This window comes from Erpetoichthys calabaricus, chromosome 1 (assembly GCF_900747795.2).
Source record: "Erpetoichthys calabaricus chromosome 1, fErpCal1.3, whole genome shotgun sequence".
NCBI lineage: Eukaryota > Metazoa > Chordata > Cladistia > Polypteriformes > Polypteridae > Erpetoichthys > Erpetoichthys calabaricus.
In genome coordinates, this window is record NC_041394.2 from 240,419,945 (window position 1) to 240,445,028 (window position 25,084).

General features: G+C 36.8%; 1 protein-coding gene across 1 annotated transcript in view; it reads right to left on the reverse strand.

Annotated features, from left to right (window-relative positions):
• Positions 1-25,084, reverse strand: part of cped1 (cadherin-like and PC-esterase domain containing 1) — a 329,222-nt gene that overhangs the window by 227,082 nt on the left and 77,056 nt on the right. Inside the window, exons 4-7 of the mRNA XM_028813109.2 lie at positions 22,484-22,565; positions 9,579-9,663; positions 4,469-4,628; positions 3,778-3,920 (exon numbers count right to left, since the gene is read on the reverse strand). Of these exons, the coding sequence (XP_028668942.1) occupies positions 3,778-3,920; positions 4,469-4,628; positions 9,579-9,663; positions 22,484-22,565 (470 nt within the window). The remainder of the gene's footprint in view (positions 1-3,777; positions 3,921-4,468; positions 4,629-9,578; positions 9,664-22,483; positions 22,566-25,084) is intronic.

A 25,084-nucleotide genomic window follows, 5' to 3' on the forward strand; every position in this document is an offset into this window, starting at 1 on the left:
AGCATTTCTTGACATACGTCTGCTTAATAATGCAGTGGCAGAACGTGCTCATTGTTTGTGTGTCAGAGAGGGGATGTGCCAGACTGTTCATTCAGTTTTGTTTTAATTCTCTCCTCTGCCACTACTCCCAGGGGGTGTTATAACTGAGCTTGACCTTTTAATTAGCATGTTGATTCAGTGGGCATATCTTGAAGTGAAGTTATTGACCCAGAACACCACAGTGTAGAAAATCACACTGGCCATCACAGAGTTGTAGAAGTTGTGCAAGATGTCAGTACCCACATTAAAGGAACACAGTCTACTAAGAAAAAGGAGCCTGCTCTGTCCTTTCTTATGTAGTTTCTCTGTGTTACGAGACCATGTTATGTTATAAAGTTTTGGGAAAATAGAGTTTAGAACACATTGAGGTAAACTGTTTTTTTTCTGTAATCTGCATACAATACCGAGGTTGTGTTATTTTTTTCTCTGCTCTCAACTGGCCTTAAGTATTTTTTAAGCATATGACATATGTTATTAAATATTCACTAACTAAAATTCTGTACTTCTTTACATATGACAGACTATGTAGCATTCTGAGCTGACCTTCTGTGATGGACAGTATACAGAAATGAAATGACATAATACATTCTCTGAAATCAGAACCCTTTCCAATTACCTGTAAATGTGTGCTGTGTTTGGTGAATAATCAAAGACAGATTTAGTTTCAAACATGGAGCAGGATTTTGTAGTTAAGCCTGTTTTTAATTATGACAGTTGTACACTCTAATACATTCAATACTGATTTTAGTTTGTATATAAAAAAACCCTTAGTGGTTAGAAATGTATACTACATAAATTTTATGTACTATTATATACTATTCTATCTATCTAAATTTTAACCCAACCATTCCTAAGAAATACACATTCATTAATTTTCAAATAACTGTTATTCTTATTCAGGGTGTCACACACGTGCGAGTAGGGGGACGTTGTGTGGACCAAGTAAAGGTAATTCCACGCCAGGCCAGGGGGGGGGGCGGGGTGCACTAAACCTTCTCCTATTGTCTCTGCAGACCAGCCGAGGGAAAACCTATCTGAATCAAGAACGTCACTTCCTGTTCCGGCGCCTAGAAGAACGTCACTTCCTGTTCCGGTGCCTAGAAGAACGTCACTTCCTGTTCCGGCACCCAGACTGATGCCAGAAAAACATCACTTCCGGTTACCATACATCACTTCTGGTTACCCTACATCACTTCCTGTTTGACCACTTAAAACCGCCATCTCTTCCAACCTTCATCAGTTCTGTCTTGGACTCAGTACAATCAACAACTCTGTTGTATGAAAAAGAAAACCTTTGCAGCTAGGAACATTATGCGGGTGGCTGCCCCAAACCTTTCTTTACGTGTGTCGAGTCTGTTCTTTTACAAGGGTCAAGATGGACTAAAGCCTCTTCCAGTTAACATTTGGCACAAGGCAAGAATCAGTTCTGAATAAGATGCCAGTCCACTGCTGGTCACCATCCCTTACACGGAGTCAGTTTAGATGTGTAAATCTTGATCAACATCTGGGAGGAAAACAGAGTGCCTGGAGAAAGGCCATATGGACACAGCAAGAACATGCAAATAGAGGGCGCTAGGCCAGGATCCTAGAGATAAAAGGTTGCATTCCTACATATCTAGCAATCCAAAAGCTGGCATCAACCTTACAAATTCCCTTCAGTTTCCCTTAATTTCCATTTTTTGTTTAAATTGAAAAGAGTTATTTGTGATCTTACTTCATGTCTCTCGATCCTGGAATCAGTCTTGCCTCTCTTGTATGGATTTTCACTAGTGCTATGACGTTACACCCTTCTTATAATACAGTATGGAGACTCACCCTAGCTTCATTTGACTTAACCCAATTGATTTTCTGTCCCCTCTGCAAAAATCTGGGCTCCACAGTGCAAATATAAAGAAACAGGAGGGGTATAGCATGAATTCTTTATACTGTGGAATAAACTCTTTTTTCTTTCCAGTTTGACTTCATAACCTTTAAGCATATAATTTTGTTCAGGGGTGCAGCATATTTATTTGGAGTTTAAGATTTTATTACAAGCTACCTTTTATAATTTTGGCTGTTGATTGTTGATTCCTTGGTTGCAAATCAAGGAACTGTTAAAAATGTTTGGTTCAAGTGGACTAAGGAATACAAACACTGGAGAATAAAGAGCTGTAAAAACAGTAACTACTGTAGTACAATGAAACCAGCATGCTGTTGATTCATGTTGACAGAGAGGATATGGTGAAAACACTGTGCATGCATGAGTTCACTTCACTGGGTGTTAACATGTAATGGTTTATAATGCATTTTCACAGTACACAATGGATCCAGTAATGTTTGAATGACCTAATATATATCACCAGCATTCCCAATTATGTTTATCCTTACCTGGCAGCAGTATAAGAGGCCTTCTTAGAATGGAACATTGTGCACCAATAGAATAATTTGATCACTGGATTTGCCATATACATTAAATGTAATTTTAAGTATATTACAGTACATTAAAGAGTAGAGAACATAGTAAAACACTATTTAACAAAAGTGAAAACCAAATAAATAAATGTTTGACTGCAAATAGCTTTCTTCATGTTTTTTTTTTTTTTCTCACTGACAATTTCCATTAGCTTGATGTGTAGTAGCTATATAGAATATTGCCAAAACATCACCAGGCATCTGATTTAAGCAAGCTAATATTCATTCAATGTTATGTTTTGAGCAAACAATATAATCCAACCAGTTTTACATTACATTTTATTAAGTAAAATAAATCGCATTAAATATTCAGCTAGATGCTCTTGGCATATGTTATGCTGGTTAAAATTAACAAGAACAAGCCACTCAGCCTAATATAGATTAGCAATCCTTTTTCACCAAACCTTGAAAAAATATCATCAGCCATAATTTGAAGGTGCTCAAAGTATTACTACCTACTACAGATGTTGGTATCTCATTCCACATGTGTTTCTTTGTTGACATTTATGTGAAAATTACCATTTATAAGCCTCATCTGTGCCCTATGTTGTAGCAGAGGAACTCATTTTAAAGTAACAGCTGGCATCCATCCACCTTTGTAATTTTTACACTCATCCAACAGTAGCCTTAGTCTTGTATTATCCTGATGGTCATGTTAGTCTTTAGGTGACCAGCTAGTGCTGTGTGACAGTATGAGATGGCCAGTGGTAGAATCGTGATCGTTGCATTTGAGACAGAATAGATGAAATCAGAAAAGTAATGTGAAAAGCGCATTCAAATTTAAGATAGAGAAGGTGGGTTCTTGATTGATTTGAATGAACTTCATGGATAGGCCAAGGGAGGGATATAAAGAAAGCGGGAGTGAAAAAGCTACATGAGCTTCATGAGTGTACAGAATAGTAAGAAGATCAAACAATCTTCAGTATTTAGCAGGACAACATAAGATAAGCAAATGTGACATAAACGTCTTCTATGGTTATGGCTCTTTAATTTCAGCCTGTACAGCAACAATAAAGCTTACTTTTAATACTACTATCATTCTTAACTTTTGGGATCAAAACAGTGATAGGTAAGGGTGAAGGGCATGACAGATAAGTTAGAGGATGGGAGATTAATAAATAAATAAAGATGTTCTGAACAAATACTCTGCATTTCATATAACTTCTACATTATACATTTGTTCATTATTATACATTGTGTTTGTCTCTCAAACCTTTAACTGTTTAAAATTGCATGAAAATGACTTTATAAACAACAGTGACATAAGGTAATCTGAGGCATACCAACCTTGTTAAAGTTTTTACTCTTCTGTCTGATGTTTGACTAGCCATTTCTGCAGCAATTAACATCATTGATATTATTTTCTTCATGTTGTCCAAAGCATGGCTTGAAGCATCCATTCCAAAGTGATTCTCAAAATATGTATGTATCTGTTAAAAGTATAATATTTAAATTTTAGTGTAATGTATGACAAATCAAGGAGTGTGGATTTCCAATATATTATATTTAGAGATATCTATTATTATGTCTGTTTCATTCAAAAGGATCATGATTTTCTTGTACAAAAATTCTTACAATTAAATGCCAGACATTTTTAGTTAATGTTTTATATAAAATACATATAAAGTACAATGTCTTCCAGCACTCAGTATAAATTGTGTTCAGTTTTCATAGAAATACCTGTAGTTAAATACATCTAAACATTCCTTGTCTATTTTAGGTCAGCAAACCTTTCCAATGACAATGCCACATATCTCATTAGAATTTGTTCCATTTTCATCTTAAAGAATACTCCCAAGTTTGTCTATTTTAAGATATAAGATAAGACAAATAGGCTTAATGTATACTAACTGTATATGGCTACACCCTGTGATGGGTTAATTTCCTATCTTATAAGCTGCTTCCAGTACTAATAACTGGAAAAACTGATACTGAAAATAACTGGTTATGTTTCTTACTACATGCTTACTCAACTTACCTTAATAGCATAGCTGCTTTTATCAACTTCATTGATCACCAGCACAGTAGAATGAAAAAATGCAGTCAGCGGTGGAAATGAGGTAATGAGAACATATACTTTGATAATGGAGAACATATCTTGCTCTGTTAAAGACTGTAGAGGCACATGTCCCATGGACCTGAAATGAATAATTAGCATTAGATAGATAGATAGATAGATAGATAGATAGATAGATAGATAGATAGATAGATAGATAGATAGATAGATAGATAGATAGATAGATAGATAGATAGATACTGCTATTCTATAAAAGCCTAACCTATACATGACCACTAGATGGCATATTAGGAAGCAAAGAAATGAGATGAACTGACTTACTGAATAGAACAGAAACTGCTGCTTTTGACAAAACATTGCTTATTTGAAGCTTTGTGTGCTTGTTGACTTAAGAGAAACTCCAGAGCATATTTTCTCCTCATCAAGTAATGGTCTATATGATAGTCACTATATATATAGTACTGTATTGATTATCTGAAATTCTTCCTGCTTGTCTGTCATGCTGTACATCTCTGACATTACTACAGGTACACACAGTTGACATTTCTTTTCTTTTTCTGGACCACATTCACTTCATTTAATTTAATATGCTCAGTGTGCTTGTCATATCTGGTGTCTATATCCAGTCTGTATCTAGGTTCACTGACGTAAATAGCCCACAACGTATATTCATAGCTGCTTTGATACCATATACCTGATTCACAATTCATTTTTCAGATGAATGTTTTTTAACTCTCTTGCGTTCTTCTTTTTGAGCGTCTAGCACAATTCTATCTAATTCTATAGTTCATATAGTTCTTCACTTGACCATCATCCTCCTTGAGTATTCATTTCTACTAATTCATGTTTTTGGTATCCTAACCAAAGCTTTCTTACTCGCATCATTTACAGTGTTAATCCTTTCTCTATGGCTTATATCTATTTGTTCTTTATCTTTCAGTCATTTAATATATTACTTCTTAGTCATCTATTTTTCAAAGTGCCACTTTAGAATTTTTTTTTTTACATATCTCTGTATTTCTTGCTATATTGTATTCCCCCCAGAAATGTTCTTCTCTTTCCTCTTCTCCACAACCCTATCATGAACACTTTAGGCTTTTAACTAATTTCCCACGTACACAGCTGAGTGTGCTGTCAAAGTTCAGGCATACTTATCTAACAAGTTCTTTTTATTTTCATAGTGTCCAACGTATTAACCTCTCAATTTATAGACATATTACTATCTACTGTAAATTCTGTATTTACATGCACAGTATACATACAGTATATACATATATATATATATATATATATATATATATATATATATATATATATATATATATATATATATATATATATACTGTATATATATAAGTAACCAAGATGCAAGCTGAATCATAGACATTTCAACAGGGAGATATGTAGCAATAGTGACAGAGCAACAATGGTGCAAAAGCAAATCTTGAAGTCACAAACTGGCAAAAAGCTGCATTACAATATTGATTTTTATTCTTTCAAAAAGAATGAAAACATCTTTCATTTTCAGTTGTGCAATTCAGATGAGTTAGACCTGAATGTTACCCTTTAATAACATGACATTGATTAAGCCATAAGCTGATGCAAGCACAAAGTACTTTAGGTAACAGTAGAATGTTCCTAGTACCCAGAACTATAACAAGGAAGTACATGGTGAATAAAAGGAAATAATTTAACAAAATTAAATTTTACTGAATAAAACTTTGTAAAGACAAAAATAATACCAAAAGAGTACTAAGTACGAGCCGAATCTGAAAGACAACCTCTCATCACAGTATTTTACTTGCAATTGTTGTTTCTTATTCAAAAAACTTTTGTTTTGCTAATTCTCCTTTTTTGTTGCACCAGCTTATAGTTATTTCAATCAGCCGAGCACTGATTTTTAACATTCTGAAAAGTGAAATAGTATTATTCTTTGGAGGGTTAAATATGTCTGATGTTCTGAGTTCTTCACTTAATTCATATTGAAGTACTGTGTATCCAGTGCCTTATTTTCTTTACTTAATGGTAAATCTATTGCAACCACTGCATTCAGATGTGAGTATAAATACATAACAGAAAATAACTGATGTGACAATATTTTTGGTGTGCATGAGTGACCTAATGTAAGATCACTGCAACATTCCCTGTCAGATTTTTTAATATTATGTTGAAATGTACTCATTCTCTTTACTCAATCTAAATAATCTCTCATGCACTTGTATCCCACACTTATGAAAAAAACTTATGCCACATCGCAATTTATGCTAAACAAGTCATATCATAGAACAAGTCAATTCACAACTGAACTCTACATATAATACTACTGTATCGTAAGTTACAAAAGGCATGATTATCTGGAGTGACACAGTGATTTGAATTACAGTATATACCTGATTATTGAGAATTGCATGTTGTCCTTATGTTTGTGTGGGGGTTTTCTCAATCTTCTCCAATTTTCCTCCCACATCCTAAAGACATTTGGGTTAACTATAAATTATAAACTGGCACAGTGAATGGGCCTTGAGATAGACTGCTGCCCCATCCTGGCTTATAGATCAAAATAAGGTAAAGACAAAACTGAGCCTACCCAAAATTAGTCAAAAATTAATGGCCATTGTAATGGAATATGGTGTGAATCAAAGATATTGTATTTATTAACACAAGTCTTAGTATACTCATAAGTAAAAATGGTTTAGGAAACTTGATCTTATTGGAAAGAGCATTTATGATAAACATGCCACAGTTACAGTAATTGATTCTCATAAATCCAATAATTGTATAAAATTAATTGGTGACACAATGGTATACAGGTAATGTTGCCTCACAACACGGAGACCAGGGATCTGGTCCTGGGCCCAACTTGTGTGGAGTTTTTATGTTCTCCCATGTCTGCGTAGGTTTCCTACAGGTGGTCCGGTTTCCTCATACAGTCCAAAGACTTTGCAGGTTAGGTGGATTGGTTAAATTGGCACCTGTGTGTGAGTATTAGTGTGTGTGTGTGTTCATCATATAATGGACTGGTGGCAGTGTTTGAAGATGGACTAAATTACATTAGGTAATCTAAACTCTAATACACTAGCATCGGTTCGTGGAGTGTGTTGGTTCCAGGGAAACTTCAAGCTCCACATGCAACTTCAAACACCACAATACACTAAAACATGCCAGTACTCTAGGTAGGTTTCCAGTGAAACTTTGAGTGCCACAATACATTAAACATTTAATTGAAGAGTGATTCCCCATGAAACTTTGTGCATCATGACTCAAATAACATTCAATTGAAGGGCCCCCTCATAAAACATGGAGCATAAAACTTGGGTATAGTTTTCCAGCAGTCTTTGGTACGCTAAGAAAGTGTGCCAGTACACTAAATAGAAATTGGAAGAGGAACAGGCTGGATAGTACCGGCCTTCTTCAAGCACTGACACCCTGTCCTGGGATTGTTCCTATCTTGCGCCTTATGCTTGCTGGGATAGACTGTAACTTGCCTGTGACCCTGCCCTGGCTAAATCAGGTTTAGACAATGGATGGACTGTTAAAGCCAGAACAGCAATAACCGAACAAGAGAAAACAGATGTTAACTAAGTGAAAATAAGTGTTCTAAAATCATTATTAATACAGTACTAGAGCACATAGTATTCTACTGTTCAGAGACATGTATGTTAAGAAAACAAAAAAGATACATGGCATTTGAAACTAGATATAGATGAGCATAAAGCGACCATGTGTTATGGCCACAAGTAAACCAAATATGTCTTGCAAAAGTAAGGTAAAAATAGGTGTTGATCATTAAAATAACAAATGGACATATTCTAAGAGAAAAAAATCTTTTGAGATAAGTACTGAATATTAGAATGAAAGGAGCCACAGTCTAATCAAGAGATAATAAGAGGTAGGATATGTGAACGTAGAGCAAAAGGCCATAATATCTGAATGAAACAGATGCCTGAAACTAAACTTCAGACAACAAACTATTGATAGGGATGACTATAATGTGTAATAAAGTATCTATCTATCTATCTATCTATCTATCTATCTATCTATCTATCTATCTATCTATCTATCTATCTATCTATCTATCTATCTATCTATCTATCTATAATGGCATAATTGTGAATTATTCATATTATTTTACGGTAGCATGTTGGGCAAAAAAATGAACAAATGCCTAATGTACTGCGAAAAGCAAAAGTATTAATTTCTTATAATGTTTTCCCCCACACACACAGTGAAAGCGAGAAAAGGATACATTGTTGAAATAAATTACAATGAAATGACAAAATGACTTGATAAAATAACAGTGAAAGTGTGGAAGAGATTTGGGGATTGAATGCAGAAGATCCATGAACAGGGGAGAATATCAGAGGAGAGAAGGAACCGTGTGATTGTACCCATTTACATGGAGAACGGTGATATTCAGGATTGTGGAAACTACAGAGTGATAAAGCTGATGTCACAAACAATGAAAATTTGGTAAAAGTTTATAGAGAGAAGGCTCAGGGAAGAGCAGGTTGCTTTTATGCCAGGCAAACAAACAACTAGTGCCGTTTTAGCATTGTGACAGCTTATAGTGGAGAACTGAGCCAAGCAAAAAGATTTGCTTATAGAAAGGGGACCAGAAAAGTATGTGAAGATTGTCTAGGATATGTTTGGGGGAGTGAAGACCTGGGTTAGAAGAAGTGTCAAGGCAATAGACAAGATTCCAACCAGGGATCTTTGTTAAATCCTTGCCTCTTTGATTTTGTTTTGGATATGTTGAGTCCTGGGATTAAAGACCAGTCCCCCTAGTGCATGTTTTTTGCTGATGACATTGTGTGGTGGAGCACCAGAGGTTTAATGATGATAAGGATTCAGAAATGAACCTGCAAGTAGAGCTGTAGAAAAGAGTTAATAAATTTATCAGTGGTAACCCAAGATGGAAAATCAGATGTTGAGAATACACAGAGTGACATGTGAATAGAATAATTGGAAGAAGACATCAGGAGTGTTGTGTGATTGAAGAATCAAGGTTAGATTTTTAAGATAGTGGTAAAATCACCAATGATGCATTAAGCTGGTAAAGGTAAGCACTAACCTCTTTTCTTCTGTATGATCACTGGCATTTTCTGGTCCAACTTTCACCTCCCCACAAACTGAATGAATGATAGGAAGTCCAGCCTCTGAAAAGCACATTGGCATGATGTCATGTTATATGTGATTTACACTGCAGTCCTTACCACTTTCAATGCTCCTTCCAATTTACTTTCAAAATATGAATACAAAGTGTCAAAGGGCACAATAACCATAAGGTTCCCACCCAACTTCTTTCTTCAGTATATTTGACAGAATTCCAATTATAAATATGTATTTGGTGGCTATTAAACCGTAACTTAAATGCTGGCATATTACCAAAAGAAAATCTGTTGCAAAATTTTAAAATCTTTGTAGGAAAACTTTACATTTTTAGAAGATGATCCCAAGTTTGAGGCTCTTTTTTATTTTAAACTTTTTTTTAATCCAGTCCTATAAATAACTGTGCTTCTGTCAAAAAAATCATTCAAGGCATTAATATTACATGCATTTACCATGGAGATCAATTTTTTTCTTGCTTTGTTCTTTATTTCGCCTTATTCAATTTCTTGTATTAGGAATTTGTTAGTTTTCGCATACCCCTTAGGGTCAGAGTGCAGGGTCAGCCATTGTACAGCGCCCCTGGAGCAATGGCAGGTTAAGGGTCTTGCTCAAGGGCCTAGCAGAGTAGGATCTCTTTTGGCAGTGATGGGGATTTGAACCGGCAACCTTCGGGATACCAGCACAGATCCTTAGCCTCAGAATTTTGAGCAAGTATGAAGAGATAAACAGCCTTAGTGTAGCAAACCCATACTGGGCACCTTTATGGAGAATACTGAACCTTTTTGAGAGCTGGAAAAAGTTCAAAGCAGGCAGAAAATGTGGGTTTGTGGCTACAATTGTAGACAACAAGACTGCTGCTTGTGTCCTCAACTCTGACTCATTCTGTGAGTCTGAGAAAGCTGCTTCAGCTGCCCATATCTAAAATGAAACACTATGTGGAAGCTACAGCCCTATAATAAAGGGTAGTATGGAGACACAAGTACATCAGTGTGATTTCTCATCTGTTAAATAAAATTTAGTTCTGTATTTTAATACATTGTAGTTAATTGTGGCACTGGAGCGTGGGGATGTACTGGAGTACTGGCACTGGAGTGTGTGGACATGTTGGCTGGACGTACAAATTCGAATTTCACCATGACAACACCACTGCTACTATTACTTCTAAAAGTTTTGATGTTAATTATATAAAGATGCTATGCCAAATTAAAGTGTGTTGTTTGTAAAGTCGAAGTGACAGGAACAAGGGATTCTAGCTTAGAGTCCTTCATTGGGTTAGACACCCATGGATAGCAAACTGATCACCATGAAACAAATTGGACATTGGCTGATTTTGGGACTTATTCATTAATTTGCTGGTTTAAATGTGGGTTACTTCAAGGCAAAAGCAACATAGTAATACAAAGCCAATGCATAGTTGTTTTCTCTTGTGTCTATGACAGTACAGCAAACAAATTTTAGTCAGTGGTGGAAGCCATGCACAGCTTGTAAATGCCCCTGAGAAGTAAAAGAAGAAAGAAACAGCCATTGCTCTATTCTCCGAATGGAATGAAACTCCATCATCATTTAAGGAATGTCTGACGATATCACACAAGTGGAATTAGCTACTGGGAAATATCAACTAACTGATACTCCATCTTAAATCTTTATATGAGCATACTTTGCTCTTATTATTGATTAAAAAATAAAATCTGTCACAATTTCCTCCTACTGTGTCACAGGTAGACTGAAAACTGATACACACCGCTAATGAAGTAAAGGTTCAGCATCATAAACACTGCTGTTAAAGTTAGGTTAGCTGCATATTCAACATACATATATTTACTAATGAATTTTAATGTACTGTTGTGTCGAATGTCACACCAGTGCACACCGTTAACATGGGTATCTAATAAACCCGCAAACACAGAATCATGTTATCTGTCAAAAGTAATGCAGAATCTCACATGTAAATCTAGTATGATCCTGTTTTTGCATCTTCATTAATACAGAAAAAAATCTATGACTATCACAGATTAAGGAAAGGCTTAGTTTGTAAATAAAGTTTGTTAGATTATAGCAGGAGAGCAAGTATGTGTGTATGCAGAGGAAAAGAAAGAAAACAAAGATTTTGAGCAAAGCAGAAAGGAACAGCAAAGGACACTGGAATGACCGATGATGGACATTTTGAGCACGCTGCCAACCTGAGCTGGGATTTGGAAAATTCTCTGAAGTAAGTGAAGGAGGCAAGTATGCAATCTAGCATGGGCAGAAAAAAATATTCAAGTTCAAACTGTGCATCGGCAGTCACTCACATTGTGCAGAAGCCAGTCACTTATAGTTGATGAGGTTGTATGCTGCATATGCAATATATGTGCATATAAAGTATCCATCCATCCATCCATTTTCCAACCCGCTGAATCCGAACACAGGGTCACGGGGGTCTGCTGGAGCCAATCCCAGCCAACACAGGGCACATGGCAGGAACCAATCCCGGGCAGGGTGCCAACCCACCGCAGGACACACACAAACACACCAAGCACACACTAGGGCCAATTTAGAATTGCCAGTCCACCTAACCAGCATGTTTTTGGACTGTGGGAGGAAACCGGAGCGCCCAGAGGAAACCCACGCAGACACGGGGAGAACATGCAAACTCCTCGCAGGGAGGACCCGGGAAGCGAACCCAGGTCCCCAGGTCTCCCAACTGCAAGGCAGCAGCGCTACCCACTGCGCCACCGTGCCGCCAGACAGGTAATATAATAATTTAAAAAATATCTGCTTTCTTTTGCAGTATGTGTACCTTCAGCTCCTTTCCTCTGTATTTGCGTGTGTGAACGTCTCTTAAGCAGCACTCCCTCTCTTGAGCGTGCTCCTGTAACGCCTGCTTCTCAGACCCTATCATTAATTATCGAGGCATCTTTCTCACCTCCAGTCTGGTTTTATACTTGCTGTCTCTGAAGGCGACTCTTTCAGTGCGCAGCTTTACTCCTCCTCGTGCATCTCACACTCGTACTTCCACTTTGTCACCGCACCAAAGCCAAACTGACCAATCAGATAGTTCTGGGGTCTATTATATAATAGATTAGGCTTTAATGTGTTATATTAACATTATAATATTCCTTAATTTTAGGATGAATAGTTTTCCATAGCCAGGCAAAGTGCACTGCCTTTGCTTTACATTAAACTTTATTAAGCTTTCCTAAAGGGAAATGGCATCCTTTAGAAGTAAAACACTGCGGAATATGTGGCAGTTCATAAATCCCTCCTTACAGCAGAGTTTACCTTGGTATTCCCATTACAATTCCTGGTCAGTGCATCAGAGGTGGTCCAGATGACCCCATTCATGTATGGAATGAAAAAACTAACCTGCTTCTACTGCCTGTTAAAGAAATGTGTTGGAGCCTATGTGGCTCCATAAATTGAGAATCCATAAGTTGAGAGAAACAACAGGTGAAAATAAACCAAAACATGAGAATGCCAGATTGATTCTGAATGATTTCAAAAGAGAAGCCGGCAAAATCATTTTTCCATGATCCAAAAGGCAACAAACAAGCATTACAGCTGCTCTGCAACAGTTTTTCCTCCTTGTGTTCCTTGGATCAAAAGGTGACAGCTTCTCCCATGGTGTCCCCTGTTAAATTTGGCTTAGATTATATTTTTGCTTTATAAATGCTACACAGTTTCAATAGCCATCCTTTGAAAATAATGCTTTGTAGTATGAAGACTACACAATTCACAATAACCGAGACCTGGCAGACACCATAAAGAGCAGAATTTAAAAAATGTTCACAGAATACAACACTGCGTATCCTTTGAACTGCAGTAAATAACTTCAGTGTTTTTCATTTTTATTTCTTGGCAGTGGTTGATCTCATGTAATGAACAATATTTTGAATACTTAGCTATAATAACCCTCCCACACACCTTTAGCACATTTAAAATGTAACAAAAACATGCTTGTTAATGATAACCACACCATCTAAAATATGTCTGAGTTCTTTATACTATGTGATTCACCACTCATTTATTTTTGCGCCCAACAGTAATATTCTAAAAGGAGAACACAGCAACTTTTTTTCTGAGGGCAATCTAACCAGAGCTGCCTTGACTTAGGACATAGCACTCATTTCAATGAATCCATGGATCTCCCCGAGGTATCAACCTTTGATCCCCTTGACAGACAATTTACCAGAGTATTCTTACTTATATTCATTCTGTCACACTATGTACTCTGTTGTCAGGGCTAGGATTGCAGGGCAAAAAAGGGGCTGAATCATCAGTGTGGGTTCTAAATAATTCCTGTCTTAAGGAAAATAGAATACTTTGGCAGGAGTGACACAGCTGCTAGATCCTGTCTCCTTGAAGATATCAGGTTGCACGAGTAGAATATGCAGGGAATGCAAATTACACAACTCCATGATGACTATTCAGTACAGTTTCAAAAATCCTAAGCATCACAAAGTGACAGCCAATTAACATGTTGAGTGAACAGTGCTGGTGCCTGTAGTAATGCATTACAGGTATGTTCAGTTTAACCAAAATATCAGTCCTTTCCTTTTCCTTTTGCCACTTTGCCATGATACGACAAACACAATATATCAGGCAGACGATGGTCTTTTTGGTTTGTGCAGTCCAAAAGACCCACTTTCATTTTTTTCCGAAGAGCAAAAGAAACTCAAAGTCACTAGATAAGCAAATGACAAAAACCTTAACTATTATGTGAATTAGATTTCTCAATAAATTAACTTCCTTTTACAAGACAGGCTATAACTCTGAATGCAGTGCAAGTCCATTGAGGAGGACACTGGTGTACATATCTAGATGCTGCCAACTTACAGTCACCAGTTAGCTCAGCATGGGATGTTGAGGGGAATCTGCAGAACGTGGAGGAAAAACCATGTAAACGAGAGAAGAAAATGCAAACCCCATTATAACAACAACTTGGTAACTGGGTGTGGGATTCAAACACAGGACTCCAGATCTTACAGAAGCAGGATTAACCGCTGTGCTGCTTTTACAACCTTGTTCATTCCCTTCACAATTTAGACACTTTGGAGGAAAAATACCACTGTTTAAATAAATTTTATAATAAATCGCACTCTTTAGTCATGGGATAAGTTTGAAAGTTCTCAAAATACATACCTGATTTTCAAAGAGTCATAATTGATAACTGGGCAATATTCAATACATTTGTAGCAACTGTGCCATATTAGCATTACTATATTAACATATATATTATTAAATGAAATGTAACTGGAATCCACTGGGTCAATTTTGATTTTGGTTCCCCCCCACCTCCAGTAGGCCTCAGTAACTTACTTGAAAAGGAAAGTACCCACCAGGAGATGCGCTCTGTGTCAGAAAGCCAGTAGAGCACCACTGAGGTATGAGATTTAAAGGCCAGAAGAATTAATGAGAAATTGAAAAGAGAAAGAGAGAAAGAGGGAATAGAATATGAAATGGAAATGTGCTCTAATGCTGGACTGTTTTTCTGAGGTAGGCAAATGAAATAACCACCCAAATGGCCAATTAAGGACTGACTTAGGAGGAGGACTAGGAGGAGTATAATATGATATTTGCTGCTTTTTTTCTTCTAATAAGTATACATCTCTGGTTAATAACTGGCACAATTTTGGAATTTTTGGTTTTCTGTATGGATTTTTCATTATATTATCATTGATCTGTTTGAAATATTGTATTACTGATACATTAATCAATGGGTTCTCATACAAATTATAAATACTAAATGGAAAACTGACTTCATGTAGTAACTTCTGAAATGCATGGCCTTTTGATTTGCCACCAGTCAGTTAGTCTCTATGGACCCTTCTTGAAGAGTCACGAATAATTACAGTAAATTAGTGGTCAACTGTAAAAAGCAATACTGGTAAGGTCTGCCTAGGTCCTGGTCAAATGTCTGTTTAAGCTTGCACAGATTATTTTTGTGCTGTCTAGAACACATCTTCTCTCTGCTGCATAAGCATTTCTTTAATCAATTAGTCACAATTCCCTTAATCTTTACCCAGAATCCTCATATTTTAGAAAAGCAGAGTAGAGTGCAAATTTCCAGACCATTTGTAGCTTTGCTCCCTATTATCATGTCTTCTGCTTTTATAACATTGTTATAATTTTCTGCACCACTGTCTCATGTCTACATTGCCTGCTAAGTACCCATGCTAGACTCACAAAGAATATTTTCCTGTGGTCAAAAGGTTAACTTTTAAGCACAGGGATGTGTGATTTGCTGCAGAATTAAATGCATTTTAAATGTTAGAATAAACAACAATAAGTACAAAATGAAAATATTTAAATTTCAAAATGAAGTTTATGGAAACATTTCCAGACTACTGTTTATTTTAGGCAGAATCTTCAGAACATTTAAACACATTACATAAGAGAACACCTAGTAAAAATATTACAGGGGAAAAATTATTTCTGTTTCTCAGAGCTTTAAAAATTCATCCATAAAAGGCATGATAATCATCTAAAGAAACAATATTTTTAGAGGCTTATAATGAAGAATTCAAATTTTAATAAATATAATCATTGGAAACAAGCCAAAATGAACAATAGCAATGCCAAATCTCACTGTAGCATTTCTAGATCTTTAGAAAAGTCTTCTGAAAACAATAGGTCAGTTTCCGTAGGAAAAACCCTAGTCATATTTGCAGTTTTTTTTTTCTTTGGAATACACAATACTCACTTGTACAGCAGCCAATAGCTTCTGGGAGACATAGTAAAATCATTCATCTTTATTAGACTAACCTAACCTAGCAACGGTGGGCAGATGGTAGACAGCCTGACTTCCCATTCAGGAACACATGTATTTTCCCAAACTTAGACACCCACTCACTTACACAGCAGGAATTTAAAGACATCTATTCACCAGCAGCTTGTTCTGTTCCTGCTGGCTATAATAGGCTCCAGCTTCCTTGCGACACTGCTCAGGGTAAAGAAGCTTTAGAAGATAGACATTTCAGGAGCACAAGGACAATAGGCACAGTTTACAGTAATGATATTTCTACCACAAACCAAACTTTAGGACCATCTTCTACAATGTGCATGCTGTGCTATAATGCTTCCTATGTATTATATTGGCTAAGAACAAGCTTTAAATAGTAAGCATGGGTGTCATAATACTGGTAAATAAGAAGTGAGGAAAGATTAATTGGACATTGTGGCAACCAAACAACAAAAATAATAGTCTCTCTATTATAAAAAAAATAGAGAAACAGTAGGGCGTCGAGACGTGATCTTCACGTTAAGATCACGGAAGACAGTTAAAAGACCCACGAGGACCTTAAACATGAGACATTGTGCCAAGAGATTGACCCAGGACCATCTCGCGATGATGTAGAACATGAGATTCTTGCAAGACACGCCATACTTACAATCAATATCAAATAAGACAATGGGGAAGCAAAACATTCAGTCCTGTGAAGGATATGAGCACACACAGATCCAGGGTCTCAGCACATATAAAGCGTATAAGGACAATATGTTATAAATGAAACGTCTACGACTAAGCGAAGAAGAAAGCAGCGCAGAGAAAAGAGACTCAAAAGTGTTGGAGAGCAAAAAGAGCAAAAAAGAAAAAATAATCTAGGTGCAAATTCAGAAAATAAGGAAAGTAATTATCAGCCCGTAACAAGTGGAATTGAAACAAAGCATGTCCAATCGGGCTCCGAATTAAAAGACAAAGTAAAAGACAAAGTAGAACTTCATAAACACGTTCACAAACGTTGGCGCTATACACATGCAGAGCAGATTATGAAAGCAGTGGAATTTGAAAGGCTCAAAAAAAAAAAAGTATGCTTGATACAGATGTGGAGAAAGTTAAAGAATACGAAAGTAGGAAAATTAGAAAGTATAAAAAAAAAAGAAAAGAAAGATTGCGGTAGCGCAAACAAACAAAAAATAAAGGGAAAATAATCACCACGGACCAGGAGTCATTGAAAAAAAAGCAGGACAAAGCGAGGTCAGAAATAAAAGATAAAGTAGAAAACAAAGCAAAACGTCATAAAGAGGTTACAAAACACAGAGGCCAAACACATGCAGAGCAGGTTAGAGATAATAAAAACTGGAATTCAAAAGACTCAAAAAAAACGTAGGCGTAAAACACATGCAGAGCAAGATACAGAATATGAAAGCAGAAAAAAACGACAGTGTCAAAACAAAGACAGTAAACATGGCATTAGCGCAAAAAAAGAGAAATTATTACTTGGAGAAATAACGAAAAGCCGAATAGAGATCGAATATATGGACACAGGTGATATGTCAGAAGTATGTAAATATTGTAAGGCTTTGAAGTTTAAGTCAGAGAATTTCAAAAACGGGGTTTACCTCACATGCATTTATTGGTTATTTTGCAAAAAAAATTATTAACTGCTGATGATGAAGATCGCTTTGTCTGCGCTGAAATTCCAAACAGAAACCTATCCTGAATTATGGTACAAAGACATTAAACACATGTCTCACTGGCCTCATTTAAAAGATTCAGCATATTGGGACTCAAAGATTCCAAATATTGTTTTTACATAAGTTCTGAAATAAAAGTGAAACTAATGAAATAGCAACAATTCAAAGAAAAACCAAACAGGGGGGTTTGCGAGCGAAGCGAGCAGGGGGCAAAGCCCCATAGTCTTTCTTAAAAATCTTAAAATTATGTAAAAAAAATTAGTATGTATGGTCCTGCTACTAAAGGCTCTCTCTCTCTGTCTGTCTTAATCTATTCAGCATCTGCTGTCCACATATAACAACATTTAGCCTTGTTTTCAAGTTTATACTCGAGATTAAATTATTATTATAATGATAACCCTAATTTCCAAACATCTTTATCCATAACAACTTACAAAGGCACTTTTTAACACCTAGGCCTTGATTTCAGCTAGTCATTTGCTCTACTGGATTTCCTTTTCTTAGTAAAATTTTTATTCAGTGAACAATAATAAACTTTTCTGCTACTTGTGGTGATACAATCTTTTGAACACATCAGAATAGTGAATTTTGTTAAGGACTGTTATGTGTAAACAAACTAATCATGGTTCTATCATTAGAAAACATAACATTAATTTTCACTCGTATGCAGATGACACCCAGTTATACCTTTCTTTCAGACCAAAGAATGTTTCCTCAATGTTGTCCTTAATTAAATATGTTAGTGAGTTAAATGAGTAGATGGATGAGAACTATTTGTTTTTGAACACAGATAAAACAGAAATGTTAATTATTGGAGGGAATGATGCTGACCATGGATAGGCTAAGACTGTGCAATGAACAGTCAACTTCTACCTCATTAAGTATTCTGTCCCACAAACATATTCTAAAATTAAAGTAATTATCTGTACCTTTGACCAGATTCTAATTAGACTGTTGAAAAACTCACAGTAACTGCATAGCCCATATGAAATACAATTAATGCATCTTTATTGGCCAGCATTGTCTCTGATCCTTTTAAAGTAGCAATTGGTAGACCTCAGGGACATAGAAGTTATGATAAAGATTGATTACAAATTTTCCATTTTCGTCTAAAGATTAAAAAAATAACTCCAGTCTTACTATAATATTCACAGTGTTTACAGACATTTCAGTCTGTCCTGTTAAATTTATCACAGAACACAAGCAACTCTAACTTTGTTAGTATCCTCTGGTGCTGGAAATGCTAGAATCATCACACTATTTGAATTAAATTCTGTCAGGAATGACCCAGGACTTCACCCCTTAGCCATTCTTTTTTGACACTTCTTCCTTAGTCTGCTGTAGGGAAATATTTGCTATGCAGCTCTCCCAAAATGGAGAAGCTAGGAGCATAAAATGTGTTGTATACAATAATGGTGTGACACAGGCCAAGCATGATCCCAACCAAAGAGTATGACCATGTTGCTTTTTTAATGTCAAATCTAGGAAGCCAAGGCAGTAGCTAAACATTACACTCCAGCACACCAGATGGCAACACATTGTCCCTGATTTAAAGGAGTGGGTCCATGTGCTTTGGCTATCTACAGTCAGGTCCATAAGTATTTGGACAGCGACACAATTTTCATAATTTATGCTCTGTACACCACCACAGTGGATTTGAAACAAAGCAATTGAGATGTGATTGAAGTTTAGAATTTCAGCTTTAATTTAAGGGTTTTATCAAAAATATTGTATAAGCCATTTAGGAATGACAACCATTTTTCTGCATAGCAAACCAATTTTTATGGACATTTGACTGACAAGCTGTTCCATAGCCAGGTGGGAGCAGTTCCCTCATTATTTCATTAAGTAGGTAAAATGTCTCAAATTGGTTTCAAGTGTGGGATTTACATTTGGAACCTATCACTGTGAACTCTTAATATGAGGCCCAAAGAGCTGCACATGCAAGTAAAAACACTCCATCATTAGGCAGAGAAAACAAAACAAACCCTTTAGAGAGATAGTAGAAACACGAGGAGTGGTCAAATCAACCATATGGTATATTCTTAAAAAGAAGGAACGCACTGGTGAGCTCAGCAAAACCAAAAGGTCTGGAAAGACAACTCTGCTGGATGATTGCAGAATTCTGTCCATGGTGAAGAAGAACCCCTTCACAACATTTAGCCAACCCAAGACCACTCCCTGGGAGGTAGACTTATCATTGTCAAAGTCTACAATCAAGAGAAGGCTTCATAAAAGTAAAGACAGAGGGTTTACCCCAAGTTGCAAACCACTTAATTTAGAAAGGACAGAGTGCACTTTGTCAGAAAAAAATTTGTAAAAGCCTCTCTAATTATGGAATAATTTTCATCAGACAAAGGAAACTAAGATCAATATATACCAGGATGAATGAAACAGAAGAGTATGGAGAAGAGAAGAAATGGCTCATGATCCGATGAATACCATATCAATGGTGAAACATGATGGAGGCAGTTTTATGACATGATCATGTATGGCTGCAAATGGAAGTCAGTCACTAGTGTTTATTGATGATATGACTACTTACAGAAGTAGCAGGATGAATTATGAAGCGTATAGGGCTATACTGTCTGCTCAGAATCAGCCAAATGCTGCAAAACTGATAAGATGCTTCACAGTAGAGATGGACAATGAGCCAAAACATACTGTGAAAGAAAGCCAAGTGCTTTTTAAAGCAAAGAAGTGAAATATTCTTCAAAGTCCAAGTCAAGTAACTGACCTCAACCCAACTGGACATGCATTCCACTTGCTGATTGCAGAAATTCCAACGAATAAACAGCAATTGAAGACAGCTGCAGTAAAGGTCTGGAAAAGTGTCACTAGAGTGGGAACCCAGCACTTGGAGATGGCCATGGGTTCCAGACCTCAGGCAGTCATTGACTGTAAAGGATTTTCAACCAAATATTGAAAATGATCATTATATTTATGACTGTTAGTTTTGAGCCCCTGAAAATAGGGGGACTATGTATAAAAATGTCTGCTCATACATTATTTTGTTTAAACCCCTTTAATTAAAGCTGAAAGTCTACACTTCAATCACATTTTCATGGCTTTGTTTATAAATCCATTGTGGTGTTGTACAGAGTCAAAATTGTGAATTGTGTCACTGTCTAAATACATATGGAGTACGTGACAGGTTTACTAAGTAGGCAAGTACAGTAAGAATGGCCGGCACCTCTGCATTAATGAGATACTACATACAATAATTGTGAGCTCCAGAAGATGCAGTTGAGCCAAACTCAACGTGTGGCTGGTGAGGCAAAAATAAGTAAAATAAAAAAAAATCTACTTCTGTACGTGAGAATTTTACTTGTTCAATAAGTAAATATGTCTGGTACCTTAGTCTCAGTCAGATACTACATATGTTCTACATGCTAGCTTACTAGTGCTTGTTGTGAATTACTCACGTCACATCTTGCAGCATGTCTCAAAGTATGTATTACGTAGATTGAGCTCACTACAAGTGAATACATTATACATGCGCTTGCACTGAAGTAAATGTCAGCACGGAAAAATTAATTTGCACTAAAATTAACTTGGTTGCTGCTAGCAATAAGTGCAGCTCAGTAAGAACACAAGGACAACAAGAATATCTGGATGATTGTTTTTCCAAAGTAATACCTCCATTACTTTAGGTCTATGTCCCTTTCCCTGGGTAATTCTTTGGAATTAGCTGACACCTCTGTAATATGTGACTCTAGAATCATCACGCTTTATCTGTGTGAAGGTCTTGACTAGTTCTTAGTATGGCAGCCCAGAGGCTGTCTGAAAGACCTGGGATTTTAAGAGTTGTGGAATGTGTGGGGGCTGTAGTGGCTATAGGGGTTGCCAAGTGTGCACTGTGACAAAATGGCGCCGAGACCTATCCCTGATAACAGAAGTAATTCTGAGCTTAGTTAGACATGCCACTGGGAAGAAGATTAAAGCTGTCTCACAGTAGACAACCTTGCACGTCTAGAGTTATTGTGGGGAGATGGGGGAAGAGTGCTACTTGTGGGAGAAAGAAAGGCCAGACATGGGAAATGGGAGGACAGATGGAGAGAAGAGAGAATTTTTTTTGTTCTGTATTTTAAGGTGAGCGAGTAGGTAATCCAGCACTTCTGGCAGACACAAATAAAACATCAAAAAGATAGCTTATAGAAGCTACATAGCTTGTTTGTTTTTGTTTCATTTTTTGGGTTTGGGCACATGGTGGGAACAAAAACTAGACTAGGCACATGCCCATTTCAGAGCACACTCACCCACTCATAATGGACCAATTCAGAGTTACCAATTAACATTACCTTTTTTGAAATAAGAGATTAAACTGGAGTAGCTGGTGAAAAGACATATGAACATAGGGAGAACATGTAAATACTACTAAACATGGAATGAAACAAGATGCTCACAATTAAAGAGGCAACACTTTACTTTTAAAATTAAAACAGATAATAAATACATTAATGGCACTACCTGGTAGTCTGTCAAGTATTTCAAAGTTGCACAGTTTCTCTTTGTCATTGATTGCTTCTTTAATTTCTGGAATCATATTCACCTACAAATGGGAAAATGGAAAGTTTTAATACCCAAATACAGCAAATAATCATTATGTGTCATTTGTCTCAGAATGAGTATAAGGCACAATCCTTTTAGAACCCAGGTGGATATGTATAGTTGATGGCCAGCTCAAATATTTTGTCCAGAAGGTTTCTGAATTATGGAAGAGAACCTGCATCAGCCATGTGATCAGATAGATTGCATTAGACACTTACTACTTTCATGTGAAGAAGTTCTTCCTGGATGAAGTACGTTCTCATTTCCTATCCACCTCTGTGAGTGCCTCTTTCAGTATTAACTTAAAAAAAACTAATTCAGAGGGTATTTTTAAAATAAGAATTAGGACCCCAGAAAGTGTTCTCCATTGAAAATAGATGAGATGTATTGCCATTCCTGATCAGAGAAGAAATTGTTCTTTATTTCAGCATTGCGTCCTTTCAAATAATTACTTATGGAGTAGCACAATGACCTCAATTCACATTGTATTTCATGTACATTAAGTACAGGTGTGTACACAGAGATTTTGCCATACTCTGATCCTATCATTGGTGCTAATATTAGGGAATATACTTTATCAAACCAGACAAAGACCTTTTAGTATGCCAGTGCTTGTGCACCTCTGCCCACTGCAACTGCACCATCCAGTTTTCAGCAGCAGCAGTGGAGCTTGTATGTCTTTATATACCATCCTTGAAAAAATAACTCATAGTCGCTTTTTTACTAAGTGTAGTTCATGAGTTATTCTGCACAAGATACCTGAACTTCAAACGCCTGTTTCACCAGTGGTCTGTTTTGATTCACAGGATCATAGAATTAAATATTTCTTGGATGCTGACTCTTAGTATACCCATGGCATTGCTGTTAAAGAAACCCCCAGGAAGCTTTCATACAGATTGTCATTCTTTTTTCTTAATAAAAAAAAATGTGCATTATACATTTTCTGTGTCCTGGTTATTCATAATGATTTTTACTTTGTGTATGTGCCTTTTTTTACATTATTTTAGTAGTTTTTTTTTTGTTTTGCATTTTCTTTGCAGCAGTAGTACAGAAACACGGCAGCACGGTGGCGCAGTGGTAGCGCTGCTGCCTCGCAGTTAGGAGACACGGGTTCACTTCCCAGGTCCTCCCTGCGTGGAGTTTGCATGTTCTCCCCGTGTCTGCGTGGGTTTCCTCCGGGCGCTCCGCTTTCCTCCCACAGTCCAAAGACATGCAGATTAGGTGGATTGGCGATTCTAAATTGGCCCTAGTGTGTGCTTGGTGTGTGGGTGTGTTTGTGTGTGTCCTGCAGTGGGTTGGCACCCTGCCCGGGATTGGTTCCTGCCCTGTGCCCTGTGTTGGCTGGGATTGGCTCCAGCAGACCCCCGTGACCCTGTGTTCGGATTCAGTGGGTTGGAAAATGGATGGATAGTACAGAAACAAAAGTAGCAAGCTGACCCAGTTACACTTGTTGTTGCGTTACAGTTCCAGAAGTGAAGGACTGATCCCTGGCCTAGTAAAGGAAATTTGCTCATTGCTTCCCAGTTATGTGTGAGTTTACTCTGTGTGCTCCAGTTTTCTTCCGCATCCTAATACACTTTTACAATTTCTATTTAATTGACCCAGCATGAGTGTGTATGTCAGTCTGCCCTGCAAAGGACTATTTTTTACTCAGGGTTGGTGCCCTTACCCTTAACCCTTCCACAACGTGACCCTTCAGCCCAAAGGGTTACATAGCTGGGAACCATATGGCATATGGGAGACGTATATACTAGTACTGCTTGATGGTACCTTGTTATTGTTTATTATTCATTTGTATTCAGTGATGCTCAATGAATGAGATCTGTGTTTGCCAGTCACGTGGTGCTGAATCCCTCCTTCATTCAGTCTCAAGTGTTGTTGACTGGCAGTCTGACTAAACTGATGTACCTTTTTTTCTTTTTTCGCAGTATGCCAAGTATGTGTTGTTTTTGTGGATAGAGACATTGAAATAGAACATAACATTTTTGAAATATGGCTAAAAGTACATGTATGACTGAAATGGATATATTAGAACATATTTTTCAAGACTATGGCAGTGATGATTCCGAAATTGACACTAGAGACGTAAAAAAGATTAACAATTTGTCACATCTTACTGGGCGTAACCACTTCTCAGGTAAACATCCTTACAAAGGAACTGGCTTCGATTGGTTTAGGTCTGAACTTACTGTGTGATTTTGTTGTTTTATTTTAATGCTGGATAGTGTCAGCAATAATGATTGTTTGCCATTGTTATAGTTGTGAATACACGTGGTGTGTACCTTTTATTAATGTGTAATTTGTTACAATAATAAAGACATTGTACAAGCTTCTCAGCACCATTACATCAGTTTTTTATTTCTTTCACATTTGGTTGTAATACTTTGTAATACTGACTACATACTAATTATTGAGGCGAACCAAAAATTCATGTCACTGAAAACAACACACTTTCATCAGTAACCACAAGAAAAATATATATATACGAGTACTTGGTATATTGGAGAATTTAATGTTGCC